Source organism: Euprymna scolopes, chromosome 9 (genome assembly GCF_053919585.1).
Source record: "Euprymna scolopes isolate OS-2025 chromosome 9, ASM5391958v1, whole genome shotgun sequence".
Taxonomy (NCBI): Eukaryota; Metazoa; Mollusca; class Cephalopoda; order Sepiida; family Sepiolidae; genus Euprymna; species Euprymna scolopes.
The window spans coordinates 41,382,648-41,409,528 of NC_136490.1; the positions used below are offsets into that span (position 1 = coordinate 41,382,648).

At 31.9% G+C, this 26,881-nt stretch overlaps 1 protein-coding gene across 5 annotated transcripts in view; it reads right to left on the minus strand.

Moving 5' to 3' along the window:
• Positions 1–26,881, minus strand: part of LOC145284526 (abl interactor 1-like) — a 172,184-nt gene that overhangs the window by 1,725 nt on the left and 143,578 nt on the right. For all 5 annotated transcript variants that reach the window (XM_080133416.1, XM_080133413.1, XM_080133414.1 and 2 more), the window contains exon 6: positions 7,138–7,473. In XM_080133416.1, the coding sequence (XP_079989542.1) occupies positions 7,138–7,473 (336 nt within the window). The remainder of the gene's footprint in view (positions 1–7,137; positions 7,474–26,881) is intronic.

A 26,881-nucleotide genomic window follows, 5' to 3' on the forward strand; every position in this document is an offset into this window, starting at 1 on the left:
TATTCTGAGAACTTTTGAACACCAGTAATTTTATTATAATTTTTGTTTTACTGAACGAAAATTGAATTTTTTTTTTCAAAATATAGCTGAGAATATGACCTATGAATTGTAAAAATTGTTTGAAATTTGGTTGCAAAATGAGTGAGCGGTGAACCTTTAAAGCAGTTCTAAATGAGTAAAGCTAACAATGAACTATATATGTTTGGATGATAATGGTTAATGAGTGTATGGTGGTCACTGAGATGGTAGCATATAGTCATCATCAGTGGTGAAAAGTGCTAATAAAGATTATAATTTTTTTACTGCAATCAAAGAAGTCAATGCTTGAATTGTCTGCCAAGTTTCATTTATGAATACCAAACAATCTTTGTTTTTATTGCTGCTTAATTACATACACTCGTCATCATATCTTTAGTAGAAGGTGTGATCTTGAATAAAATTAAATTTCACTGAATCATAATTTTTATCTATTAATTTATCTTAAAGATAATGACTATCAAAATGTCCTCAGACAATTTTTGCACTGAAGAGGAGCACCACAGCCCAAATCAGGGCAGTGTGTCAAAGCTATTGACAATTTTGCATATCCTACCCAGGTGAGTTTATCATTAATGGCCAATAAAACACTGAGCTCTGATTTCTGAAATTTTTAGATAAGAACAATTTATACATATTATTTAGATTATTTAGATTACTGTCTGTATTTTGAGTGTTATTTTCACAACCTTTTGGTCCATCTAACCTTCAACTTCATTTCTATCAAATTCAGAAATCTGTACAGAATTTTGAATGGATTAACCCTTCGAGTGATGTGGTGACTTCTTTGCAACCCCCCCCCCAAAAAAAAAAATTATTTAATCCATAAGGATAGCATGCTCTTATTCAATCAGCCATGACTCTGTAGACTTCACAATTTTATTCTTAGTATTCTCTTGCACTAAGATTGAACCTCCAACCCCCAGAAAAGTGTCAAAACTGAATTTTTCTGCAAGGATCTGAAGTGTAACATATAAAGTAATTGAAAAAAGTTGGAGGTTACATCGACCGAAACGTGAAAATAACACGCAAGATGAGAACAGTAATCTGAATGATCACGATTATATGAAAACACTGATCTATCATTCTATTTCTTTTCATCTAGATTATTTGATTCATATTATTTGATAACAGATGATATGAATCTGCATACATGCCCTGAAATGTTGGTAATGCAGAGCAGATACAACTGCAGACGATAGCCTCAAAATATCAGGTTCGATTTCTTTGAATTTAGTCAACAGCAAATAGTGATTGATAGTGAACAGTCCGGATATTACCTCACACATAGGTTTTGCCACTGATATTGAACACTAGTGGTAGACCTTCCGCCATCAGTTGACCATAGGTGATGCATCCTTAGCCTATTTGTGACTAAAGAAACTAATGTGGCAATGGCAATCTCAGTCACAAGCTGAAGTGGCCTCTCCAGGTTTTATGTTTGTTGATTGAGTTTTGTTGAAAGCTCATCTGAGTGGTGTAATATGGTGCATTGAAAAGTTATATTAAAAGAGGGTAATTCCAATCTTTACTATTGTATCCGCTGTTAAAGTTCAAGGGAGATAATTGTATTAGTCTATAATACATTATGTATTTGAGTTATATCAAAGGGCAGGTAATTAGAATGATAAATCTATGTAATATAAGTTTCATTATTTTAGGCTGTTGCCTATATAGCATGATCTCCTTCTCCAAATTGATGATGAATCCAAAAACCAGAATGGCTGTAAAAGTTTGCCACTGACACCATTATAGGACATGATAAAAGTTATAGGCAATGTCAAACTACCTCATGGGGATCCACTCCACATTTTCCATCACAGTTTTCTCCTGAAGCCTTCCCCATAGATTATTATTCCACAAGACAGTGGGGGTTTGAAATCAGGGTTGTAACTACATGTGGATGGATTGCCTTCCAAAGCTGATGTGCTCCACCTATTGAAATATCTCCTAAACATTATCACTTCATAAATATGGCAACAAGACATGGTTCTATTAACACATTTTTTTTTTGTTATGTTCATCTATTATTATAAGAATTGTAATAATATTATAATTAATTTCTTGAATTATGAAAATCTGAACTGTCAATAGGAAGGTGTAAGCTCTTAATGAGAAACTGTGATCTTAATTACTAAACCCTCTGCATTATTTGAGATTAAAATAGACTGTTTTAAATAATAAAATAATGAAACTTTTATTACATAGATTTATAGTTCTACTTATCTGTCCTTTGATATAACTCTAATAGATAATGTATTAGTGACTAATACAATTGTCTCCCTTGAACTATAACAACGAATATAATAGTAAAGATTGGAATTACTACCTTTTTATATAACATTTCAATGCACACACACACACACACACACACACACACACACACACACACACACACACACACACACACACACACACACACACACATATATATACGTTAGAAAAGCATTTCATCCAAGGCATGAAAATTGTTAAACAAAATGTTTTTACTATAGGCTGTAAAAATAAAGGTACGAGATTCAATTTGAAATTTATTTACCTTCAAAGTGCACTTTTATAAATTTTACAAAGTAAGGTATAAAAATTTAATTTAGATTGAATCAAAAAATTACCTTGGATTTATTCTATGTAATGTACATTTTGTTGCAATTTAAAAAATTATCTTTCATCTAGCAATTAATTATATAGATATAAAATTTTCAATGATTTTTTTTTAAAAAGTGCAACAGAATGTACATTACATAAAATAAATCCAAGGTAATTTTTCAGGTTGTATTTCTCCTCACACCACAACTCATTTTTGCAACCCCCTCTTGTATTATTACAGGTCTGAACATTCTCTCTGTTTCAGTTTGTATTTCTCCTCACACCACAACTCATTTTTACAACTCCCGCTTTGTAATACAGGTCTGAATAATGAGAAAATCTGAATTTTTTTAAACAAAAACTTTAAAATAACTTTTTTAGATTAAATTTTTTAAAACTCCTTTCAGAATAGAAAATCTTTAAAATTTAATAAGGAACATATTTCATATAGGTTTCATTAACAAATATTCAGTACAAAACGAGAAAAATAGAGATGAAAATTTCAAAAGGACTGTATAACTGGTTACAGTCAATAGTAGTCCTCGCCAGCGAAAGTCTTTGTTATTATTCTTATTCTATTATTATTATTATTATTATTATTATTATTATTATTATTATTATTATTATTCAAAACATTTTGTGCCATGCTCTTTCATGCGAGGACTAATATATATATATATATATATATATATATATATATATATATATATATATATATATATATGTGTGTGTGTGTGTGTGTGTGTGTGTGTGTATACATATATTTATATATATATACATTTATATAAAATGTATGTAAAATTTATGTGATTAAATGAAGTAGTCATATATATATATATATACACACACATATATATATATATATATATATATATATATATATATATATATATATATACATATATATATATATATATATATATATATATATATATATATGCCATATTTTAACTCCGCAGATTAAGGACTATCCACTTATTTAGTGTTTCCTTTTTAAAATTAAATATGTTGTAACTCTTTTTCAAAGTGTTTTTTAACATGTTTTATTAACTACTTGTTCTTATATATATATATATATATATATATATATATATATATATATATAAAAAACTTTTGTCTGACGGGAATGATATAAAATATGTATATAAAAATATGTAAATAAATATACATTGATCTTTATTAAGTATTAGGTTGTAAACAAAGTTCTTGCAAAATTTTAAATTTTAATTTCAAATGATGTATTTTCAAACAAGTTTTTGTTGTAATACCTTTACTTTATATATCATTTTAAAGAACGTTATTCCCTCGATCTAATCGTTTAAATGACAATCGTTTTAAAACAATTATGTCTTCTTTTAGGAACGTTGAATACAAGATGGAAAAAAAACAAATTTGCACAATTTTCTTATTTCAATTCACGCTAGGCAGGATAGCTGCTGAAACACATCGCGATATCAACAAAGCATTATGCTCAGGAACCACTACTAAACGCACAGCATAATGGTGGTTTAAGAAATTTTGTGGTGGCAACAAGAGTCTTGATGATGATGAGCGTAAACGATAAACGATCACACATATATGTATGTATATATGTATATGTATATATATATGTGCATATATGTATGTACATATATATATATTTATATATAAACTAACAATTATAAAAAAAACAAAAAAAAACACTAACCTAGTTTTAAAACAGATCCTTTGTCCGATAAAGTGCATGCCCATTGGCTGATAGGAAGGGCGCAGTGGATACTAGGAAGCTGATTGGCTAACTATAATCTCAATAGAAGAGGAGCATATAAAAACGATAAACAACCACAGAATTCGCGCATAAGCCTGAGGAGTCCTAGAGTGGATGAAACACGGAATATTCAATGTAGCTTAATCGCCATATATATTTTATAAATTACTAACTAGCTCTACCTACGTATTGAGCACTTTTGAAGTAAATACTTAAAGTTTACGCATAAATCTATACTTTCGTATATTAATTTTATGTGAGTAAATTAAGTAGTTATATATATATATATATATATGTATATATGTATATATATATAATTATTCCAAACAACCAGACAACCTTGCAGCTCACAAGAGCCATGACAGCTGTGATGTCGTCTGGCTGTGGAAATAATTATATATCCTTTCACATTCTGAACAATATATATATATATATATATATATATATATATATATATATATATATATAGTTGTAAGTTATAAAAATATATATGACAATTAAGCTACACAGAATATTCTGCATGGATGAAACACGGAATATTTTGTGTAGCTTAATTGCCATATATATTTTTATAACTTACTACCTAGCTCTACCTATCTATTGAGCACTGTTGAAGTAAATACTTAAAGTTTACGCATAAAATTATACTTTCGTATATTAATAACAATGCATATAAAGAGCACTTTTTTTTAGTTAATGCAATTACCCCCCGGTTTGGTGCATTTACCCCAAAGTATGATATATATTTATTAAAGAGAAAACTTAGATACCTTCTCGAGTGTCTAAGGTCTCTCTGTACAGGCGCTTATCAGGACAACCTGGTGTGAGGATACTTTTCCTCAAAAGTAAACTTTGAATAAACATCCAAATCACATAAAGTACAAATAAGATCTCCTCGCTATGTCTAACCTATTCTGGCTTTTACCTTAAGTAACAGCACACAGATAGATACTCTACCAGACTAGATAAATCCCTGTCCTAAAATCCCGCAAGCCCAAGAGGCTGCAAGGAAGATATACTATAACATATTTAAATGGTCAACTGAGAGGAGGAAAATTACGTGCTTAACAACGTCTTTAAAAACAGTGTTTGAGATGTAACCGGGAACTTTACTGGATCATTTGAATATTTCTGCATCTCATATAGAGGTAAAGTGTTAGCCCCAGGAAAGGGGCCCCTTGATTTATGAGAAGTTCGACTGAAGTGAAACGAAACCAAAAGTGCAATAAGGATATTTTCCCTTACAAATAAACCTTAAGCAAATAGTCAAACTAACATAATATTCAAAGTCCAAATAAAGTCCCCTCAGAACAGTTATACATTGAGTCATACGAGGAATAGCTGAATACTTGATGCTTCGCCAGGGCTATCAAAGGTATTTTTATCGTGACACCATTATTAGATCGGGTGCCTAACTGGTAGGCACAGTTATACACTGAATCGTGCGAGGACTTTCTACTAATGATGTTACCTGAAGTAACAGTATTAAGCTTGAGACTCCACCAGACCAGATGAATTTTTCTCCTGGAAACCGTGAAGTCCAAGAAAAGATCATAATAAAGATATACTATAACATAACTTACTTGGTATTTGGAAAAAAAGACAATTAATTTTCCTCACTTCTTTGCTAACGTTTGAGAAGTAAAGAAGAATTTTAGTTGAACATCCATCCATAGTCTTGCGCCCCTGGAGGGGCATAGGCCATCCACAACTTTGTAGATGCTTTTGTCGCAAGGAGTCCTTTTTTGGGGGTGAGAGTGCTGGCTCCATGCCCAACCTTCTCAGGAGGTACATACAGCGCCTAGCCTTTCCAAATGGTCACCTATCTGGTACTGACCAGGCTCAACATTGCTTAACTTCGGTGATTTGGTGAGAACTGGTGTGTCAATGTGACTGTGCCGTACTTTAGTTGAACACTTGGCTTTCTATTTATAAGTCATATAGAAATTAAATGTTAGCCCCAAGATGGAATCTCTTGATTTATAAAGATAAAAACAAGTGAAGCATGCATGGTCCTCTGTGAGTGCACAGTGAATGAGGCATAAAAAAAATGACTAAGTTCAGCACTCATCCCATTTAGCCCCAAAAGTCCCCAAGGGACGTATAATTCTGGTGAAAATGAACAAACTGTGCAGTTCTAGGCCTTAACATATGTAAATTTGAGTTCAGCACTATGCAAAACGGCTAAACAGACATACACAGAAAATTTTGGACAAATATAGTAAAGTAGTCCCAAAAATAGTGTTTTTATTAGCCTTAAAAAAGCCCCTGGAGTACACCCAAGAGTTATCACAAAGTATAAACAAACAAAATTATATAGAAATCAGTTAGTTACAACTTTTCAGAAAGTTTTATAAAAATCCAAGGAATCAATTTTTTTTTTAATAAGCACAAAAGTATCAATTTTAGCCATTTTAATCCGAAAGACACCCCTAGGGGATCAACCGGAGTTTTCCCAGAAAATCCGTCCCATTACTGTTTTTGTTGTGCAAAATTTTCAAAAATTCCAAGGCATAGTTATTGAGAAAAGTGCAGACAGATGAACGGACGAACGGACAAGAGTGAATTTACAGATCCATCATCCTTTTGTCAGGGGACCAAAAAATGGACTCAACCATGACTTTTAATGTTCCTTCCACATACATCTAAAAATACTTTATGAGATATTACTTACGAAAGAGCAAGCAAAATGGCGAACATAAACGAAAGAGTTATAATAGAAAAAACACATTTATCCAGTACTTATACATATGGAAATATTTGCTTACCCTTTTCCATGAACTGATCAGGTTCTTGTGTTTGTATCATGTACATCCCTGTCGTCTGGTAGAGACCCTGCCCATCATCGTACTCTGTACTGACCTCGGGAAGATCTGATATGGAAGGTATAATTTCATCAAGGTTTTGTTGGTACTGGTCAAAGTCTATGTCATAATCGGCAGTCATCAGTGGTGTAGGCGGAGGTGGCAGATTATCATCGTCATCGTCATCATCTGGATACTGGCTTTGTTGAGCCCATAATCCAACCAAAGATGGTGGTGGTGGTGGATCCTCCGTGGGGGCTGCTGATTGCCGCCAGCTCGTCTGTGAGAATCTCTCTCGACCTGATTGAAATCATAACAATAAAAAAAGATCAATAATTTTGAATTTATTATTAATGTTACACTTAACGATTACGTTTCCGAATTTTTTGAGATGAGGATTGATTATTCATATTATTTGGATTCTTTAGACTACTGTTCGCATCTTGAGTGTTATTTTCCCAACGTTTCGGTCGATGTAACTTCCGACCATCCTCAGGCGTATCTTGTCGAACTCGGGAATATTTTTGTTAAACTTTGGGAATTTGGACGGAATTCTCAGTGTGAGTGACCGCAAAATACAATTGTGAATTATTTAGGATCTCTATCCAGCCATGGCTGACAGAACAAGAGCATGATATCTCCGTGAAGTAATTAAAGGGTTCCATACAAATTCAGTCTAAATTCTGGAGTTCGACTAAATATATTTGAAGAAGGTCGGAGGTTACATTAACCGAAACATTTCTGAAAATGGCACTTAAGATGAGAACAATAGTCGCAAGAATCCAAATAATACAAAGTTTTAAAGGTATTTGGATTTAAATTTATGAAATAATATCATTGTTGAATATGCTTTTCTTTCCTACGTTTCTTGTTTATTGAATGACATCCTAGACATACGTATTTATTCAAAATAATTTCTATCTATATATAAAGTTATATAAAGTTAGGTATGTGCATCTATTATAACAAATTGTGAATTATTTAGGATCTCTATCCAGCCATGGCTGACGGAACAAGAGCATGATATCTCCGTGAAGTAATTAAAGGGCTCCGTTCAAATTCCGTCTAAATTCTGGAGTTCGAATAAATACACTTGAAGAAGGTCGGAGGTTACATCAACCGAAACGTACTGAAAATAACATTCAAGATGAGAACAATAGCCCAAAGAATCCAAATAATACAAAGTTTTAAAGGTATTTGGATTTAAATTTATGAAATAATATCACTGTTGAATATGCTTTTGTTTCCTACGTTTCTTGTTTATTGAATGACATCCTCGACATACGTATTTATTCAAAATAATTTCTATCTATATATAAAGTTAGGTATTATATATAAAGTTAGGTATTATATATAAAGTTAGGTATTATATATAAAGTTAGGCATCTATTATAACAAAGTCGTATTCCTCTCTGTTTGTTCACAATTTAATTAATATGTACAAAAGGTACACTGGATCATAAATTAATTTTCACTAGCGGGACCTGTGGAAATTCCATAGGGGACTGAGTTATATGTAATGTTGGCATTCTGTAGATGTTCAGTGTAAATGGAGACGCTCTAATATTATTGTAGCTCTTTTGTTTAAACTGCAAAAGTATTTATCTAAGCTAGCATGGACGCCCAGAAAAGCCGGTCGTAAAGTATGCTTAAATATGATATTTTAATTCTTGTAGATTTCGTATATATTTTTATCGAGTTAATATTCTATCGATTTTATATATTATAAAGTTGCAATTTAAAAAAAAAAATATATATATATATATATATATATATATATATATATATATATATATATATATATATATATATATATATATATCCATATGACTTGGGTGCATTAGCTTCAATCGAAACCGAAATAAAAACTTATGAAATATATATATATATATATATATATATATAACTACTTCATTTACTCACATAAATTTAATATACGAAAGTATAGATTTATGCGTAAACTTTAAGTATTTACTTCAAAAGTGCTCAATATGTAGGTAGAGCTAGTTAGTAATTTATAAATATATATGGCGATTAAGCTACACTGAATATTCTGCGTTTCATCCACTCTAGGATTCTGCGTTTCATCCACTCTAGGATTCTGCGTTTCATCCACTATAGGATTCGTCAGGCTTATGCATACGCATAAGCCTGACGAATCCTATAGTGGATGAAACGCATAAGCCTGACGAATCCTATAGTGGATGAAACGCAGAATCCTATAGTGGATGAAACGCAGAATATTCAGTGTAGCTTAATCGCCATATATATTTTATATTTTATAAATTACTATATATATCTATATATATCTATATATATATATATATATATATATATATATATATATATATATATATATATATATATATAACTTGAGTTCCTTCAGCCATAATCGAAATCGAAACCAAAACTTATGAAAAATTCTTGATAAAATTATTTATAAAAAACAAAATAGATTACTGGAATGCCATCAGTTATTATCGGAACCGAAACCAAAACTTATGAAGAACTTTTGATAAAATCATTTATGACAAGCAATGGAAGTACATAAGAATTAAACGACCCGGATGTAACACAGAAAATAACACACACGCTATCATATTAATATATAGATACTAAAAGGAGACTTTTATATAATTTTATTCCAGCATGATTTTTACAAAAGTAATCTACATTCAATGAGTAACCTCATTTGCATATTACATTAAAGAAAATCTATTGTAATAATTAGCTCCACGTTATTAATTGTTTGTTGTAATAAAATTCTTTTACTTGTTCCATTTAGAAATATTATTTAAAGTTGATTTATTTAATTTATATTAAATTTAATTTATTTTCAATTATTAACAGCTGACAACAGTTGTGTCTAAACCCGAAAGTAAGCTTATTTATTAAAGCTATGAAAGTTATTTCCCCTTTTAAGCTATGAGAGTTATTTCGCATTTGATTTTCATAACCTAAGATGGATGTGTTTTATGTTTCCTTAAATCCAACATGAGGTCACTTTTTGTAACAAGTTAAGATATTCAGTGTATCTTAAATAGGATGTGACTAAATCCTCCGCCCAGCAATAAGTTTCGCCCGAGCAACACCGAGAATATAAAGCTATATATATGTTTATACATTTGTATCAACTGGATTCACTCCTAAACTAATTAACCGATAATTATGAATCTTGGAACATAGCTGATAAGAAAGCAAAGAGGGATGAAAGACTTGGTGAAAATCCTGATATCTCCGATTTTTGAAAAATTTTAAGAATAATTATTAAACATAAATTAAATATTCTCCAAATTTAAGTTTTCTTTTAATATTTTAAAAGTTTTTTAATGGCATAATATAGGCAAATTATAGGCAAATTTGCATTAAATTTTATTCTATTGACATTAGACACCAATGAAGCAACTTTCATTGAATTTAAATTTCTTTTGAAGACCCTTTAAGTTTAAATCAAAAACATTTTCGGAAATCAAAATCATGCCATGGATTTTAATCAAAATTGGAATAAGGATTCTAGCCATAAGGTTTCATAGCATTCTATCTTGATTTTAATCTGTCAAAGAAAATAAAAGGGGTGCAAAACTGTTCTGTTTTGGGAATTAAGTTTACCCGTCCTAGGACAAATATTCTTCTAGTATATTATATTTACATGGCAAACTAATTTATTTTTAAAAATTATGGTGTGATTTAATAAAAATTTGTGAAAATCACATTTTAATATATTTGTAACTAGCGAGGGTCATAGAATTCCTGCAGATTTCGAATTTATTATTACAGAGCCAATTTCCTATTGAATATAATATTGTACCTAACACCTAGTACTGATTCCGAAAGATAAAAAAAAAATGACTTTGGTGCGATCAGCTAGAATCAAAACTAAAACATTTAGTGCTCCAGCCACATTCCCTACGATTTGAACTATCGAGAGATAGATAAAAAAGATTTAAAATTAAACCACTAAAAACTATGATTGAATTTGCGCATGCGCAAAAGTAATAGAAATATATTGGCAAGTTGAAATGAACATTTTGCATTTCAATTTTCGACATATTTCGGTACGCGTTATTCATCCATCCAAAGAAAGATTTTACTCTCTCTTAAATAGCACTCTGGATTGGACAAAAATATAAAAAAATTGCTGCAATCAAGAAGGATTTTCCTCCTATGACTGAGGACAGAACAGACCCTCAAATATAACTGATATATATATATTTTTAATTAAGAAGTAATCACTTATCAAGGCCGAAAAGCTATTGGAGGATAAGGGTTAGTGAACGTTAGGAAGCCAGTGAGATAACACCATGATGATTGGTAAATGTGGAAATTCAACAGAATTTAATTATTTACGGGGACGGATCAACACAAACTTGTTTACATCAGATTGAAAACGACTATGTTATAGTCACCCGGGAAGCAGTGCCATAGTATCGTGTTCCACAGACGGGTATTTCTAAATAAGGAACATTTATTATAGAATTTTCGTCTAGTTTTAGGTACAGATAAATAGTAAAGAAAATTCTTGATAGTGGTTGTAACTAAATGAGTGTTTGTTGTGAATGTTTTAAAAGGGTGGGGAATAGCATTTATCATGAGAATAATAATACCGCAGAGATAGCCAATATGTCTTCTGTGTGAAAGAAGTAGTAGAGAGAAAAATGATATCAGTCACTAGATTTCGAAAACGTTTTGTGTATTTATACAGCCTTCACATATTTTCTCTCGCAACATATGTCTTTAAATTGTAAAAATGCTCTAAATGGCAGGATTAGTGGTTACAATGTGCGCCCAAGCATTTTTTTTTTGTGGAGTCATAGTGTGCTACCTCTTGTGTATTGACCCATTAAATCCCACTTTTTGACCTTGTGTCACGTCTTCCTGCAGTGGGATGGAGGTCTTTCTGTAACAAATACTCTTGTAAATATACCACGTTGTCTTTTTCGTTATTAACAATTCAAGGTCACAACAAACACACACACACACATATATAGGGAGCGAGAGAGAGAGAGAGAGAGAGAGAGAGAGAGAGAGAGAGAGAGAGAGAGAGAGAGAGAGAGAGTGTGGAGTTAAAGTAGTGTCTATTGTGTATGAAGTAGTTTTTAAGCGAATATATATATATATATATATATATATATATATATATATATATATATATATATATATATATATATATATATATATATATAGTATCAGCCATAATATAAGGAACGGAAAAAAATTACAATTATTCATGTATATTTCAAAAATTAGAGCATGGATTTTTCTGAAATACTCAGAATAAACAAATAGAACCAATGTGTATAAACTAGTACCAAAAAAAAAAAAAAAAAAGCTAAAATAAAATTACGATTCAATATTGAGAAATATTTTAGTTTTAAATTATATCTGTGGATTTATCCTAGCCAAAAGTTAAGGAACGAAATAGAAACTTTATGTTTTTTTTAATGCAAATGTTTTAAAAAATAAATTCATTCAATATTTAGTGAACATCTCTTTATTCTTTATGACCTCACTTCGACCACAAGACTGGATTAGTTTCTTGCAAAATTCAGGATTTATCTTTTCCCACTCTTCCTTCAATAAATCCCACAAATGATTTTGATTTTGGGTATTCCTCATCTGTGCTCTTTCTCCAATCATTTTCCAAACATTTTCTATTGGATTCAGATCCGGACTCTGCGCTAGCCAGTCCATTACTCTTATTTTCTTCTTCCTCGAGGTAACTTATCACTTTTTTAGCTTTATAGCAAGGGGCGTTATCTTGCATAAAAATGCTTGGCTGATTAGGTGAAAGGCGTAAGCTCTGAATGACATGTTGTTGAAGGATCTGCTTATAAGTCTCCGCATTAACCCTACCATAGATTCGAACTAGAGGGCCAACTCCTTCCGAGGATATCATACCCCACACCATTACACTACCTCTCCGAATTTAAGTGTCTTTTTAACACATTTGGAGGATAATCGTTCACCTGCTTTACGCCGTACATGCTTCTTTCCATCAGATCCAAACAAATTGAACTTGGATTCATCGCTGAAGTGAACCTTAGCCCATTGTTCATCAGTTCAGACGACATGCTCATGGGCAAACTTCAAACGGCTATTTTTGTTTTTCTTGGAGATCAAGGATTTAGATACTGACACCCTGGAATGCAATCCGGCAGCTGCTAACCGTCGAGAAACAGTTTTTCTAAATATATTTTTCCCAGTCTGTTCATTAAAATCACGAGAAATTGATGTTGCGAATTTGAATCGGTCACTAAGAGCCTGCCTTACTATAATCCTATCTTCTCTTTGAGACATTTTAGGGAGTCTGCCGGTTTTAGGAGATGCTTCTAATGTATTTTTGTTCTCATATCGAGCTATCACACGATGAACAACACTTTTTGATCTTCGAACGATATTAGAAATTGTTGAAATTGATTTCTTTTCTTTGTAATTGTCTAAAATTAATTTTTTTTCTTGGAGAGACAGAGTTCTGCGAGTCGGTGACGCCATATTTCTCAATATTGAATCGTAAGTTTTTTGGTACTAGATTATACACATTGGTTCTATTTGTTTATTCTGAGTATTTCAGAAAAATCCATGCACTAATTTTTGAAATATACATGAATAATTGTAAATTTTTTCCGTTCCTTATATGATGGCCGATACTGTATATATATATATATATATATATATATATATATATATATATATATATATATATATATATATATATATATATATTGTAATATTGTACGTTGACTCACTAACTCCACCAACCCTCTTAAAAAATACCCCCCCCCAAAAAAAAACAAAACAAAAAAACTAGTTTATGTAATTAGGACATTTAAATCAACTTGAACAGACATTCATAATCACAGTTGATCCAAGAAGATCGCATTCCTTTCATTCATTTTTACGGTCACTCCTTCATTTAATCTATGATACTTGCATCACGCGAGGTGACCATCCAACCATTAACGTTCATACATTCCTTTCATATCGTCGTCTCGGCAACCCTAACAGGTTTCTCGATGGACAAAAAGGAGGGGACTTTAATGGCGACAGAATAATATCATGTATGTATCAGATTGTAACGAAAATTTTGTCCAAAGTTAAGCCTCAACAAAACAACAAATCCCCATAATCAGTTTTATTGAGTGTTATGAGCTAGGCTGCTCTACCCATTTTAGGTATGAACAAAGAATAAGTACAGTTACATCTAAAACGGTGTGGCAGAGATTAGTGGTAGTTATGGCCCCAGAATCATGACGTGTACTTAGGAATATACTTTTGTTAATACACTTTTGTTTTGTTAATTATATCATTGTATTTGTGTTGATTATTACCGACCTGCTAGGGCACAACATTTAGTCACCATTCTTATCTATGGCTTATATCTTTTTAGTTTGGATAGAAATTAATTGTACGAATTTTTTGTCAATGAGTATAATAATGAAACTTTCATTAAATTCTCTTTGTTTGCAACTGAATTAGGGAGCTAATTCACTTGAGATTTTTTATTGTAATATATATATATATATATATATATATATATATATATATATATATATATATATATAATAGGACAACAAGAGAATGAAATGAAGACACAAAACTAATGAATTCATTAAAGCTTCCCCCTACACTCTATAATTCCTCTTAATCTTTTTCATCCCTAACGAATCTTACGCTAGATGCCGCATCCCCACCATGCTACCTAGCACCTTCTCTACTCTTCTGATGAGAATCATTAGGCTTCGAAATGCCCTGACATAAAGAGTTCCTTCTATCCCCCCAATTTTGTCTGTATTCCATTATTCAATAAATGATCCACTCTATATCTACCTATATATAGTTTTGTGTCTTCATTTCATTCTCTTGTTGTCCTATTGTATAAACTCCAATAATTATTGTTGAGCTTCGCATTATCCGGATAAGTCTCCTTCTGTGGAATTGACCTTCATCTTTTCTCTCTTAATTAAAGCTATATATATATATATATATATATATATATATATATATATATATATATATATATATATATATATATATATATATAAGATCTATTGCTGATTTTATTTTTTTTATTAGCAATTCTGTGTTATCTAATTGTTACATTCAGCTGAACATTTTGAGGTAGTTACCTGCCCTTTGTTTATATTCATGTCGCCCTCTTATTTGTGACATATTTTTTGTTATTATAATTAATTTTATTTATCAAACATTTGAATATTTTATTCAAATATTTATGAAATTTTTTTATGTGCATAAAAGTTATTCATGGACACGTGTTCCTGGGTTTACCTGTCTTCAGTATAGCTTAATTTTTGACATCAGGCTGCCGCTCAGATATTTTGAAGATGGGTGATACCCAGAAACACGTCTCCATGGATGACTCTTATGCACGTAAAAATATATAAAAAATATTTGACTAAAATATTCAAATGTTTAATAAATACAACAATTATTAATAATAATAATAATAATAATAATAATAATATATATATATATATATATATATATATATATATATGAGGTGCGTTAAATAAATTTCCAGACTTTTTTGTATGGACACGTTTACTGATAGTACACACATAAAACCTTAGTCTCCTTCAAAGTAATCAGTTGCAATGCACTTGTGCGATTCCAACGACCTCTGGAAAGCCTCATGAAAGTCATCTCGTGTGAGTGTGCCAATGATCCTCATCACAGCGTCTTTCATCTCCTCAGTTGTCTCATAGAGACAGACTCTAAGGTTTTCCTTGAGCTTAAGGAATGATCAAAAGTCACAGGGAGCAAGGTCTGGACTATAGAGAGGGTGAGGAATTGTCTTGATGCCCATCTTGGACAAATAGGACAAATAGTCTGTGACAAGGATTGGGTTGTGGACTGGTGTATTTGCCTGGGGGAAATACCACTGACTTGATTTGAAGAGTGCTGGCCTCCTCTGATAGAATCTCTTCTTGAACTCCCTTAAAACCTTAACATAGTATTCCTTGTTGATTGTCTGTCCAGTGGGAATCCAGTGTATGTAGATCATGCCAGTGCTTTCAAAAAAGGGATCATCATAAGTTTCTGGGTGGATTTACTCTGTCTGGCATTCCACTGGGAACTTTGTCTCTTGGTCCCTGGGTCATAGCGGTAGATCCAGCTTTTATCACAGATCATCAGAGCATCAAGAATTGCAGGATCTGAATTGATCAGCTCAACCATCTCCCTGCTGTGATGACAACGCTTTTATTTCTGATCTTCTCTGAGCACCCTTGGGAAACCTTTGCACAAATCTTACGCACTTTCAGTTCCTTGAAACTAATTGTATATACAGTTTCCACACTGATATCAAACTAAGCACATTGTCTCTATAAACACACAACGTACCTTATCCATTAAATTCTTTATTTGACCAATCAATTCTGGTATTCAGACTTCTTTACTCCTCCCACACCTTTGATCATTCCTCAAAGACTCCTTGCCTCCCTTAAATCTCTTATGCCATTCAAATGATGCTCGATTCATGCGAGATGATACAAAAGCAGTCTGAAGCATTCCTTACGTTTCCGTGGCATTTTTTCCAAGTTTAAAACAGAATTTTATTGAATATTAAAATGTTCTCAAGTCCATATCACATTTTTGAAATACACCAGCTGTGACAACCAGGCTTTAGTATGCTGTATTGCAATCCCTGCTGTAGCTGTTCATTTGAATCTGAAATGATAAAAATTGGTCAGTCATCTCATCAGATGTATAACAAGAGCATATTGAATTTTCAAGAGTCTACGACAATTTTAATTGCCTGTACAAAAGAAAGTCTGGAAATTTATTGAAGACACCTTATGTATATATATATATATATATATATATATATATATATATATATATATATATATATATAATTATTTCCATTATCAAACACCGTCACAGCTCACATAAGTCATGAAAACCAACAAGCTGAAAATCCAAGAATCGAGTTTCATCCTCATTTTTGGCTCATCATGTGAACACACATGAACCTGCTTCTTGGCCTTCGGGACAAGGTCAAAGTGTAGTATCTGTTCCGACAGATACTGCAAGCTATGACTAGCTATGACTAGCAAAGACCATATGTGGGGGTAACCCCACATATCTGAACTTGGTCAATGTAGGGATCACCCTGCAGACCACAGTTACTATCCAGCTCCCATTTCCCACCTCTCGGGAGCTGGTCCCCCCTTTCCCTCCTCCCTCCCTCTCTCTCCACATTAAAAAACGGCCTTGTGCCTAATTTGCTCAGTGGGGAAGCAAATAAATCCAATCTGTTCTTCAGATGCTCCACTTCAATTTCTTGTTCTCTGTCAGTGGAGGAGAAATCCTTCACGACTGAGACAATTTTAATTTTTGTTCCTTTTCTCCACGTTAAAAAACGACTCTGGTGTCTAACTCTGTCCCGTGGGGAGGCATTGTAAATAGGAACACACATGAACCTGGGATTCAAAACCCGAATCACTACCATTCAAGGAGATTACCCTGCCACTTGAGCAACCCCAACACACAGAGGAAACTCTTAAGCCAACCGCGGTAAAATCTGATTATGGAATGTACCAAGTTCAGATGTGTTTGACTGATGAGTCCAAATGAGAGTGAAACTCGAGTCTCAGACCTCTGTTTTGTTTAGCTTTCATGGGTTATGTGAGCCGTGACGCCGTTTGACTGTGGAAATAATTATATCATGTCTTACCTTACAAGAATGATTGCTCTTTGTAGATGCTGTTTTTTTTTTTTGTTGTTGTTTCCAGGACCAAAGCAACTTGGTGATAAGGGATTCAAACTTTCAAAGGGAATATCTACAGCACTAACCATTTGTGGTACTCTACACCACGGCAAACGACAAGCTAGGTGAGGGTAAATAAACCCATAACCTCACTCACCAATCCTTTCCTACCTTGACAGGATGCAAAATCGGCTTCGAAATCTAGTGAGCAATGCCCTTTTCTCCTCATTCTTACCTCTTTCTTAGAGAAGAGGCACTGCTAGCCTTTCTCTGCTCTATCGTTATTTTCATGGAAAGTGCTCGACTGAGCTTCAATCTTTGATCCTCCCTTTTAAAACGTTCACAACAAAAACCTATCTGGCTACAACCATTATAAATATTTCCCCTTTCTCTCTCTCGCTGTGTGCCTATGAAAGTTCCATAAACAAAGTTTCTTTCCTAGAACTGGCCATCGCTAGAACACTGTTTCGCGTGACTGCTTTCCAACTGACTATTATATGGTCGTTTTCAATGTCAATGTAAACAAGTTCTTCCTGAACTATTCCCTTAATGTTCATCATTATTAAATCATCACGGTGTTGTTTCATCAACCATCTGACACTGATTAACCTTTATGCTCGAGTGACCTTTGAGCCTTGATAAGTGGTAATTCTCTAATAAAAACAACAAAAAAAAATGAACTCTGTTTAGTATTTCTTTAAAATATTTTGGTAGTGTGACCATTTGCACTTGTTAAAAAGTCATTTTGTAAACCAGTCGTGGGTTTGATATTCCAAATACTTTAGAAATAGTTTAACGTCCATGATTTGAAGAAAGCTTACGAAGTGTAATCTTTTGGCCTAAAGTGATATGTTTAGAGTAAAAGTGCAGACGATAATCGCAGAAAAGGTTTCCTTTTAGTGATAATTTGCCTTTGTACAAAATGACTAGACATTTTTTAAATTCGTTTGTGAGCAGAATTAACATCTATGTATTTTGTTCTCACCCGTCAGAAGTTAGAAAATGTTTTAACAAAGAATGTGACATTTTTGCTTTCTTTGACAATTATTTGTACTTTTTCTTTTTCTCTTCCTTTTTCATTTCTTTCTTTTTCATTTCTTCCTTTTTCATTTCTTTCTTTTTCATTTCTTTCTTTTTAATTTCTTTCTTTTCATTTCTTTCTTACTTTTTTCTTTCTTTCTTTTACATTTCTTTCTTTTTCATTTCTTCCTTTTTCATTTCTTCCTTTTTCATTTCTTTCTTTTTCATTTCTTTCTTTTTCATTTCTTTCTTTTCATTTCTTTCTTTTTAATTTCTTTCTTTTCATTTCTTTCTTTTTCATTTCTTTCTTTTTAATTTCTTTCTTTTTAATTTCTTTCTTTTTCATTTCTTCCTTTTTTATTTCTTTCTTTTTCATTTCTTTCTTTTCATTTCTTTCTTTTTCATTTCTTTCTTTTTCATTTCTTCCTTTTTCATTTCTTTCTTTTTCATTTCTTTCTTTTTAATTTCTTTCTTTTCATTTCTTTCTTACTTTTTTCTTTCTTTCTTTTACATTTCTTTCTTTTTCATTTCTTCCTTTTTCATTTCTTCCTTTTTCATTTCTTCCTTTTTCATTTCTTTCTTTTTCATTTCTTTCTTTTTCATTTCTTCCTTTTTCATTTCTTTCTTTTTCATTTCCATTTTTTTTCATTTCTTTCTTACTTTTTTCTTTCTTTCTTTTACATTTCTTTCTTTTTCATTTCTTTCTTTTTCATTTCTTCCTTTTTCATTTCTTTCTTTTTCATTTCTTTCTTTTTCATTTCTTTCTTTTTCATTTCTTCCTTTTTCATTTCTTTCTTTTTCATTTCTTCCTTTTTCATTTCTTTCTTTTTCATTTCTTTCTTACTTTTTTCTTTCTTTCTTTTACATTTCTTTCTTTTTCATTTCTTTCTTACTTTTTCATTTCTTTCATTTTTCATTTCTTTCTTTTTCATTTCTTTCTTTTTCATTTCTTTCTTTTTCATTTCTTTCTTTCTTTTTCATTTCTTTCTTTTTCATTTCTTTCTTTTTTCTTTCTTTCTTTTTCATTTCTTTCTTACTTTTTTCTTTCTTCCTTTTACATTTCTTTCTTTCATTTTTCATTTTTTCTTCCTTTTTCATTTCTTTCTTTTTCACTTTTTCTTTCTTTTTCATTTCTTTCTTTTTCATTTCTTTCTTTTTCATTTCTTTCTTACTTTTTTCTTTCTTCCTTTTTCATTTTTTCTTCCTTTTTCATTTCTTTCTTTTTCATTTCTTTCTTTTTCATTTCTTTCTTCCTTGTTTTCTTTCTTTTTCATTTCTTTCTTCTTTTTTCATTTCTTCTTTTTTCATTTCAGCCTTTTTCATTCCTTTCTTTTTTCATATCTTTATCTTTATTTTTCGTTTCTGCCTTTTTCATTTCTTTATTTTTCATTTCTTTCTTTTTCACTTTTTCTTCCTTTTTCATTTCTGTCCTTTTTCATTTTTTTCTTCCTTTTTCATTTCTTTCTTTTTCATTCCTTTTTTTCATATCTTTATTTTCATTTCTTCCTTTTTCATTCTTTATTTTTCATTTCTTTATTTTTCATTTTTTTCTTTTTTCATATCTTTATTTTTAATTTCTTTCTTTTTCATTCCTTTATTTTTCATTTCTTTCTTTTTCATTTTTGGTCCACCGACAAAAGGAAGATGGACCTGAATATTCACCCTTGTCCATTTGTCTGTCCGTACTTTTCTCAATAACAACGCATTGGAATTCTTTGAAATTTTGCACAAACATTAAACATGATATGAGTAAAAAGGTAACAGAACAGATTTTCCGGGAAAGCTCTGGTTGCCCCCCCCCCCCAGGGGTGCCTTTTGAGTTAAAATGGCTAAAATTGACACTTTTGTGCTTATTTAAAAATATTGATGCCTTGGATTTTTATAAATCTTTCTGAAAAGTTGTAACTAACTGATTTTTATATAATTTTGTTTGCCTATATTTCATGATAAGTCTTGGGTGCGCCCCAGGGGCTCTTTTAGTGCTAATAAAAACTCCATTTTTGGGACTATTTTACCACATTTGTCCAAAATTGTATGTCTATTTAGCAGTTTTGCATGGTGCTGAACTCAAATTTAAATATGTTAAGGCCTTGGGGACTTTTGGAGCCAAATGGAGAGGGCATTGACGGACTTAGTCATTTCTGTTTTTGCATGGTGCAGAACTCAAATTTATATATGTTAAGGACTAAAATTGTACCGTTTGTTCATTTTCATCAGGATTTGACGTCCCCTGGGGACTTCTGGGGCTAAATCGGAGGGGGGGGGCAAAAAGGTCATTTTTTTATGTCTTGTTCACTGTGCACTCACGGGGGACTATGTATACTTCACATGTTTTTTTTTCATTCCAGTTTTTTCGTTTTCATATCTTTCTGTTTCATTTCCTTCTTTTTTCTTTCTTTCTTTCTTTCTCATTTCTATTTTTTCGTTCCTGCCCCTTTTCATTCCATTTCTTTCTTTCTTGTTTTTCATTTTTTTTTTCCTTTTCTTTCTTTTTTTCATCTTTTTATTTCATTTCTTTCTTTTTTCTTTTTCATGTCTTTCTTTCATTTCTTTCTTTCTTTTTATTTCTTTTTCATTTTTTGTTTGTTTAGTCTCTTCATTATTTGCTTCACAATATTGTTTTGTTTTCCTAATTTAATACTAGCAGTCGAACCCGGCGTTGTCCAGGGCTATAAAAAACATAAGTTAAAAGTGTGTGTCACATCTTTATATTTCAATTTATATTTCTCTATTCACCCCCTCTCTCTCTAGACATCTCTTTATATTTCTCTATTTCTCTCTCTCCTATTTTTCCGACTTTCCGCCCAACTCTTTCCTTAATCTTTATTCCTCTTTCTTTTTTTTTACGGTGCTGAAAATATTATAACAATGTAATTAATTTACTGGAGCTATCCCTTTTAAATGCAATACTGAATGTTTACATTTGTTGCAACCAAACAACGCCAAGTAAAACGCAACACAATGACATTCTTTTAACACAACCACTGTCAGAATAATATGGAGAGAAATTATGTTGATAATGAAAATAAATCAAAGAGATTACCATGTAATACCATAATATACATTTATTGATCCCAGGTAACTCCAAACAAAAAAATTCTATGGCCCTCTCCCTCACTCACTTTCTAATCTATAAAAGTGAACGCGTCTGTGTATCTGTCTGTCTGTGTGTCTGTGTGTGTACATTTTCTTACGCAATAACTCTGTCAATGTTTAGTCTACAGACTCGAAATTTGATATACAGGATACTGAGATTTGGGAAAATCGATATGATTGGTTTTCGGATAGAAATTTGGCGATTAAGGGGTCAAAGTTCAATGATTTGACCTTTGAGAACTCTACCAAACTCCTTCGACAATTTTCGGTCTAAACACTTGAAATTTTAGATGTAGGTTCTTTGGACAACTTAATAACTTGATTTGAGCCCAAAACCATAAATTTTAAGGGGTCATAATAGGGGTCAAATTAAAAAAAATTACAGTTTTTTTTTTTGCTCAACATACACCTCCAAATACCCGGGCAACGCCGGGCAACGCCGGGCACCCATGCTAGTATTATATAGTAATATATATTAATTATTTTCTTCGTATTTTTTCTTTCTTTTTGCATTATTCTTCTTTCCTATATTTCTTTTTCCTTTCTTTCTTTCTTTTTTCTATTTTCCCATTTCCTATCATTTTCGTTTTTAAGTATGTTATTATATAATTTTCCCCTTTTTATTTGATATATTTCGTTCTCTTTTGATTTGTGTCTCTTTTGTTTTTTTTTATATCTTATTTTACATCATTTTGTCTTTCTTTTTTTCTTTATTCTTTGGAAGTCAATGTTTCGTCACGGATGTGAGGGTGCATTTTTTTTTTCAGCCATTTTAAAAAGACTACTATACACTCATTAATCCTTATCCTCTAGTGGGTGCCGGGCCTTGATAGGTGGTGACTCCTTTGTAAAAAATAGGAAGAAAGAAAATGCCGACTAATTCATCGAGTAATTTGTGTGTAGATACACATTCCGATTCAAGAGGAATGGGCTAGGCAGAGGAGAAAGAGGACTTTGAGAAGTGGAAGGAGAATAAGAGAAAGATATATATATATATAGAGAGAGAGAGAGAGAGAGAGAAAGATAGAAGCTTAAATAGAAATATATTGCACTTTTGATCCAGGTAACGCCGGATAGTCCTGCTAGTCTTATTTGAAAGAAAGCTGCAATTGTGCTCGTTAGTGTGTCCGGCTAAAAGTCAGATGTTACAAAAGGTAAACTTATTACAGCTTACATCACTTTGATTACAATTGATCCTGATCTGGTTATGACAAAAATAAATATTTTGAGATGAATCTCCTTGTGGTAATCAGCGACAAATTAGTGCATGCGTTGTGGTGATGGTGGTGGTGGGGGGGGTCGTGGTTAAAGACGAGCTTTTCTCGTTTAGTTGTAGTTGTTTTATGTACGTCATAATCACGTTGATACACTGGTTCCCATTGGGTAACCGAAGTTAAGCAATGTTGAACCTGATCAGTACTAAATGGATGACCATTTGGGACTTCCAAGTGCTGTATGTGCTCTCCGCTTATCTCGGCATTGTTTTCAGTCGTCCTGGACTTCTTCCTTGCCACTGGACTCAAGCAGCGCCGATTCAGGAGAGGTGTGGTGGTGAATTGCGCAACCCTTACCTCACAATTACATGCGCAGCTGCCTCTACACGGGTTTCCTTTGCCTTTCGAGATTGAGCGGAAGCATTGAATTCATGGGTTGTGGTGGTGATGGTGATGGTGATGGTAGTTGTTGTTTCATAAATAATAACTAGTTATTATTATTATTTATTATAAATGATAAATAGTTATTATTATTATTTATTATAAATAATAAATAGTTATTATTATTATTTATTATAAATAATAAATAGTTATTATTATTATTTATTATAAATGATAAATAGTTATTATTATTATTTATTATAAATAATAAATAGTTATTATTATTATTTATTATAAATGATAAATAGTTATAATAACTAGGACCAGGACAACAGAATATTCTTATCATCCTTTTGACTCTTGAGTATACATCTGACACAGACATAGTTAGTCAACTGAGAACTACAACATTGTATAAAAAAACATAAGATATCAACGGATATATACTCGAGAGTCAAAACAACGAAAAGAATATTCTGTTGTGCTAGCCCTAGTAATAACCACTCAAGGCAAGATACCAAAAGCATATAAATAAAAAAAAGACGCATTTAAATAGGAAAATCACACAAGCAAAAAGTATAACAAAATTTACTTTTTACTGAAAATATAACACCTGTTTTCGTGAACATTTGTTGCAACACGCAATCGGGTTAATAACAATTAAGATTGGGAATCTGGGAATTGCTAACTCCTAACTGCTGTTTAGGGTTTCTCGAGTCATCAAAATTTGTCCAAGATGGTAGATAACGGAGAAGAAGGAATGGGATGGCTGCCATTGACTACTGAGGGCCTTTATCACCAAGATTCAGCCAAAACTAGCTCACACACTCAGTGATCTATTTCGTTTTTCCTTTCCTTTTTTTTTTTTTTTTTGAACCAGTGACTAAAAGTAAAGAGCGGAAACAATCGAAGGCGAAGTAGAGAAGCAGAAATATATTTAAACAAAAATGATGTTGCACGCACTTTTTTACTCCACTATTTTGTTGCCAATGCCTCTACTCACGGGCAACGTCAGGTACCCTGCTGGTTTTATATAATTCTTTCTTGCTTTCCTTTCTTTCTTTTTTCTTTCTTATTTTATATCTCGTATTCTTCATCAATTTGTTTTTTCTGTTTTTCCTTCCTTTCTTTTCCATTATTTTATTTTATTTTGTTTCTCTTATTTATACCATTCATAATTTATTTATATACTTAATATATTTGTACTTTTTGACATTTAAAAAAATATATCTTACATCCTTCTTTCTTTCTATTCTTTCTTTCTATTTTGATTTCGTTTTTCTATTTATCAATCTCTATTTCTTATCCTCTTTTTTTGTTTGTTTGTTTCTTTCATTCTTTTGTACTGATCTTATTTTATATATAATTTTTTTCCTTTTACCTTTTGTTCTCTTTTAGATTTTTTCTTTCTCTCATTCTATCTGTCTTTTTATCGTTTTTTTTTTACCATTCTTTCCCTTCTCCCGTTATAATGACTAGAGAAATATCCACGAATACACCTGTTTGTGGTTAATTAACGATTCTAAAAACAGAAATTCCATACAAGTGTTTGCTAATTGCTTTCATGTTTCTGAAAGATAAGTAGATAGATTAGATAGATAGATAGATAGATAGATAGATAGAGAGAGAGAGAGAGAGAGAGAGAGAGGGGGGGCCATTATCATTTACTTAGTAAAGTATGTAAATAAACAACTAGATTTAAATTATTTCTCATGTCGCACGCAAAGTCCGGTGGGAATTTGTTTTATACTTTCGTTACTTGACAAGTAAACATCCTAAATAAATGGAAACAAAATGGTGATTATAATTCGACCTCATGGCCTTTATCCGCCGCCATTGCATCAACACGATAAACGCTCGTAACAATTTTGTAAAAGAAACTCCACGCGTGAGAGAGTTTGAACAAGAGAAAATCTCGAATTCAGATATAAATAATTTCCCAGTCTTAACAGTCCTACCTTCACTTAGATTGTAAAACAGAATTTAACGCTTATACTGTGGCGTATTGGAATTTATTTATCTTCCCTTCGCTGATTGGCTGCTAGGAGTCACGTGATCCAGCCTATAAAACCCATTGCACACTGTGCCCCGGCTTTATTCCGACCTTACCCTTTTAAGCCAGTAGGACAACGGCTGAACCAACTGTGACAAAAGCCCTGGATAGTAGTCAATGTAAGCCACCACACTCCTTCTTTTCAGTTACCTACCATCTTGGACAAATTTTGATGACTCGAAAAACCCTATACAGCAGTGAGGAGTTAGCAATCCCCGGATTCCCAACCTTGATTGTTATTAACCCGATTGCGTTGCAACAAATGTCCACGAAACAGTTGGTATATTTTCAGTAAAAAATAAACTTTGTTTTACTTCTTGCTCACGTGATTTTCCTATTTAAATACGTGTTTTTTTTTTATACGCGTTGGCATCTTGCCTTGAGTGGTTATTACTAGGACTAGGACAACAGAATATTCTTTTCGTTGTTTTGACTCTCGAGTATATATCCGTTGATATCTTATGTTTTTTTATTTATACAATGTTGTGGTTCTCAGTTTATTAACTATGTCTAACTGTGTCAGATGTATACTCAAGAGTCAAAAGAATGATGAGAGTATTCTGTTGTCCTGGTCCGAATCATTACTGTAAAAAAGTTCAGTTGAATAAAACCTTGATTAGGTCTCTGTTCTATCGTTCCCGTTACACTACAACAGTGCACACAGAAAAGCCTTTACTTCCGCACGAAAAGAGCCAGAATTGAGGGTAACCTAATATAACCTACTGCAAACCTAATATAACCCACTGAAATCTTATATAACCTTCTTTCTGAACAATCGCCCTTTTCTGTTGTATGTATAAAATTGTCTTTAAATTGTATACAATTGTCGAGTTCCGTCTCATACACACAAAAACTGCCAGCATATTTTTTATTCAGCGCTTACCTACAGAATTGTTATAACATTCTCACGTGCTAGAATTGATCTTTATTTTTGAATCTCAATAATGGGGCACAAATGAATATCGCATTCAAATAAAAATTTCTCGATACACTTACGTATTAGGCAGATATAAGTATCCTCACCAAAAATTTGTGAAAAATGGGCATTTACCAGAGACGCCAACAAAAAAAAAAAAAAAAAAAAAAAAAATTCAATTATATAACAAATAAATGTTACCAAAAGCAAGATAAGTTATTTTTTTACATACCTGGATAAGTTTTGTGTGTTTTATCGTATTTTAAATTGTTTATTCGGTTCGAAAAAGAAAAAGTGCT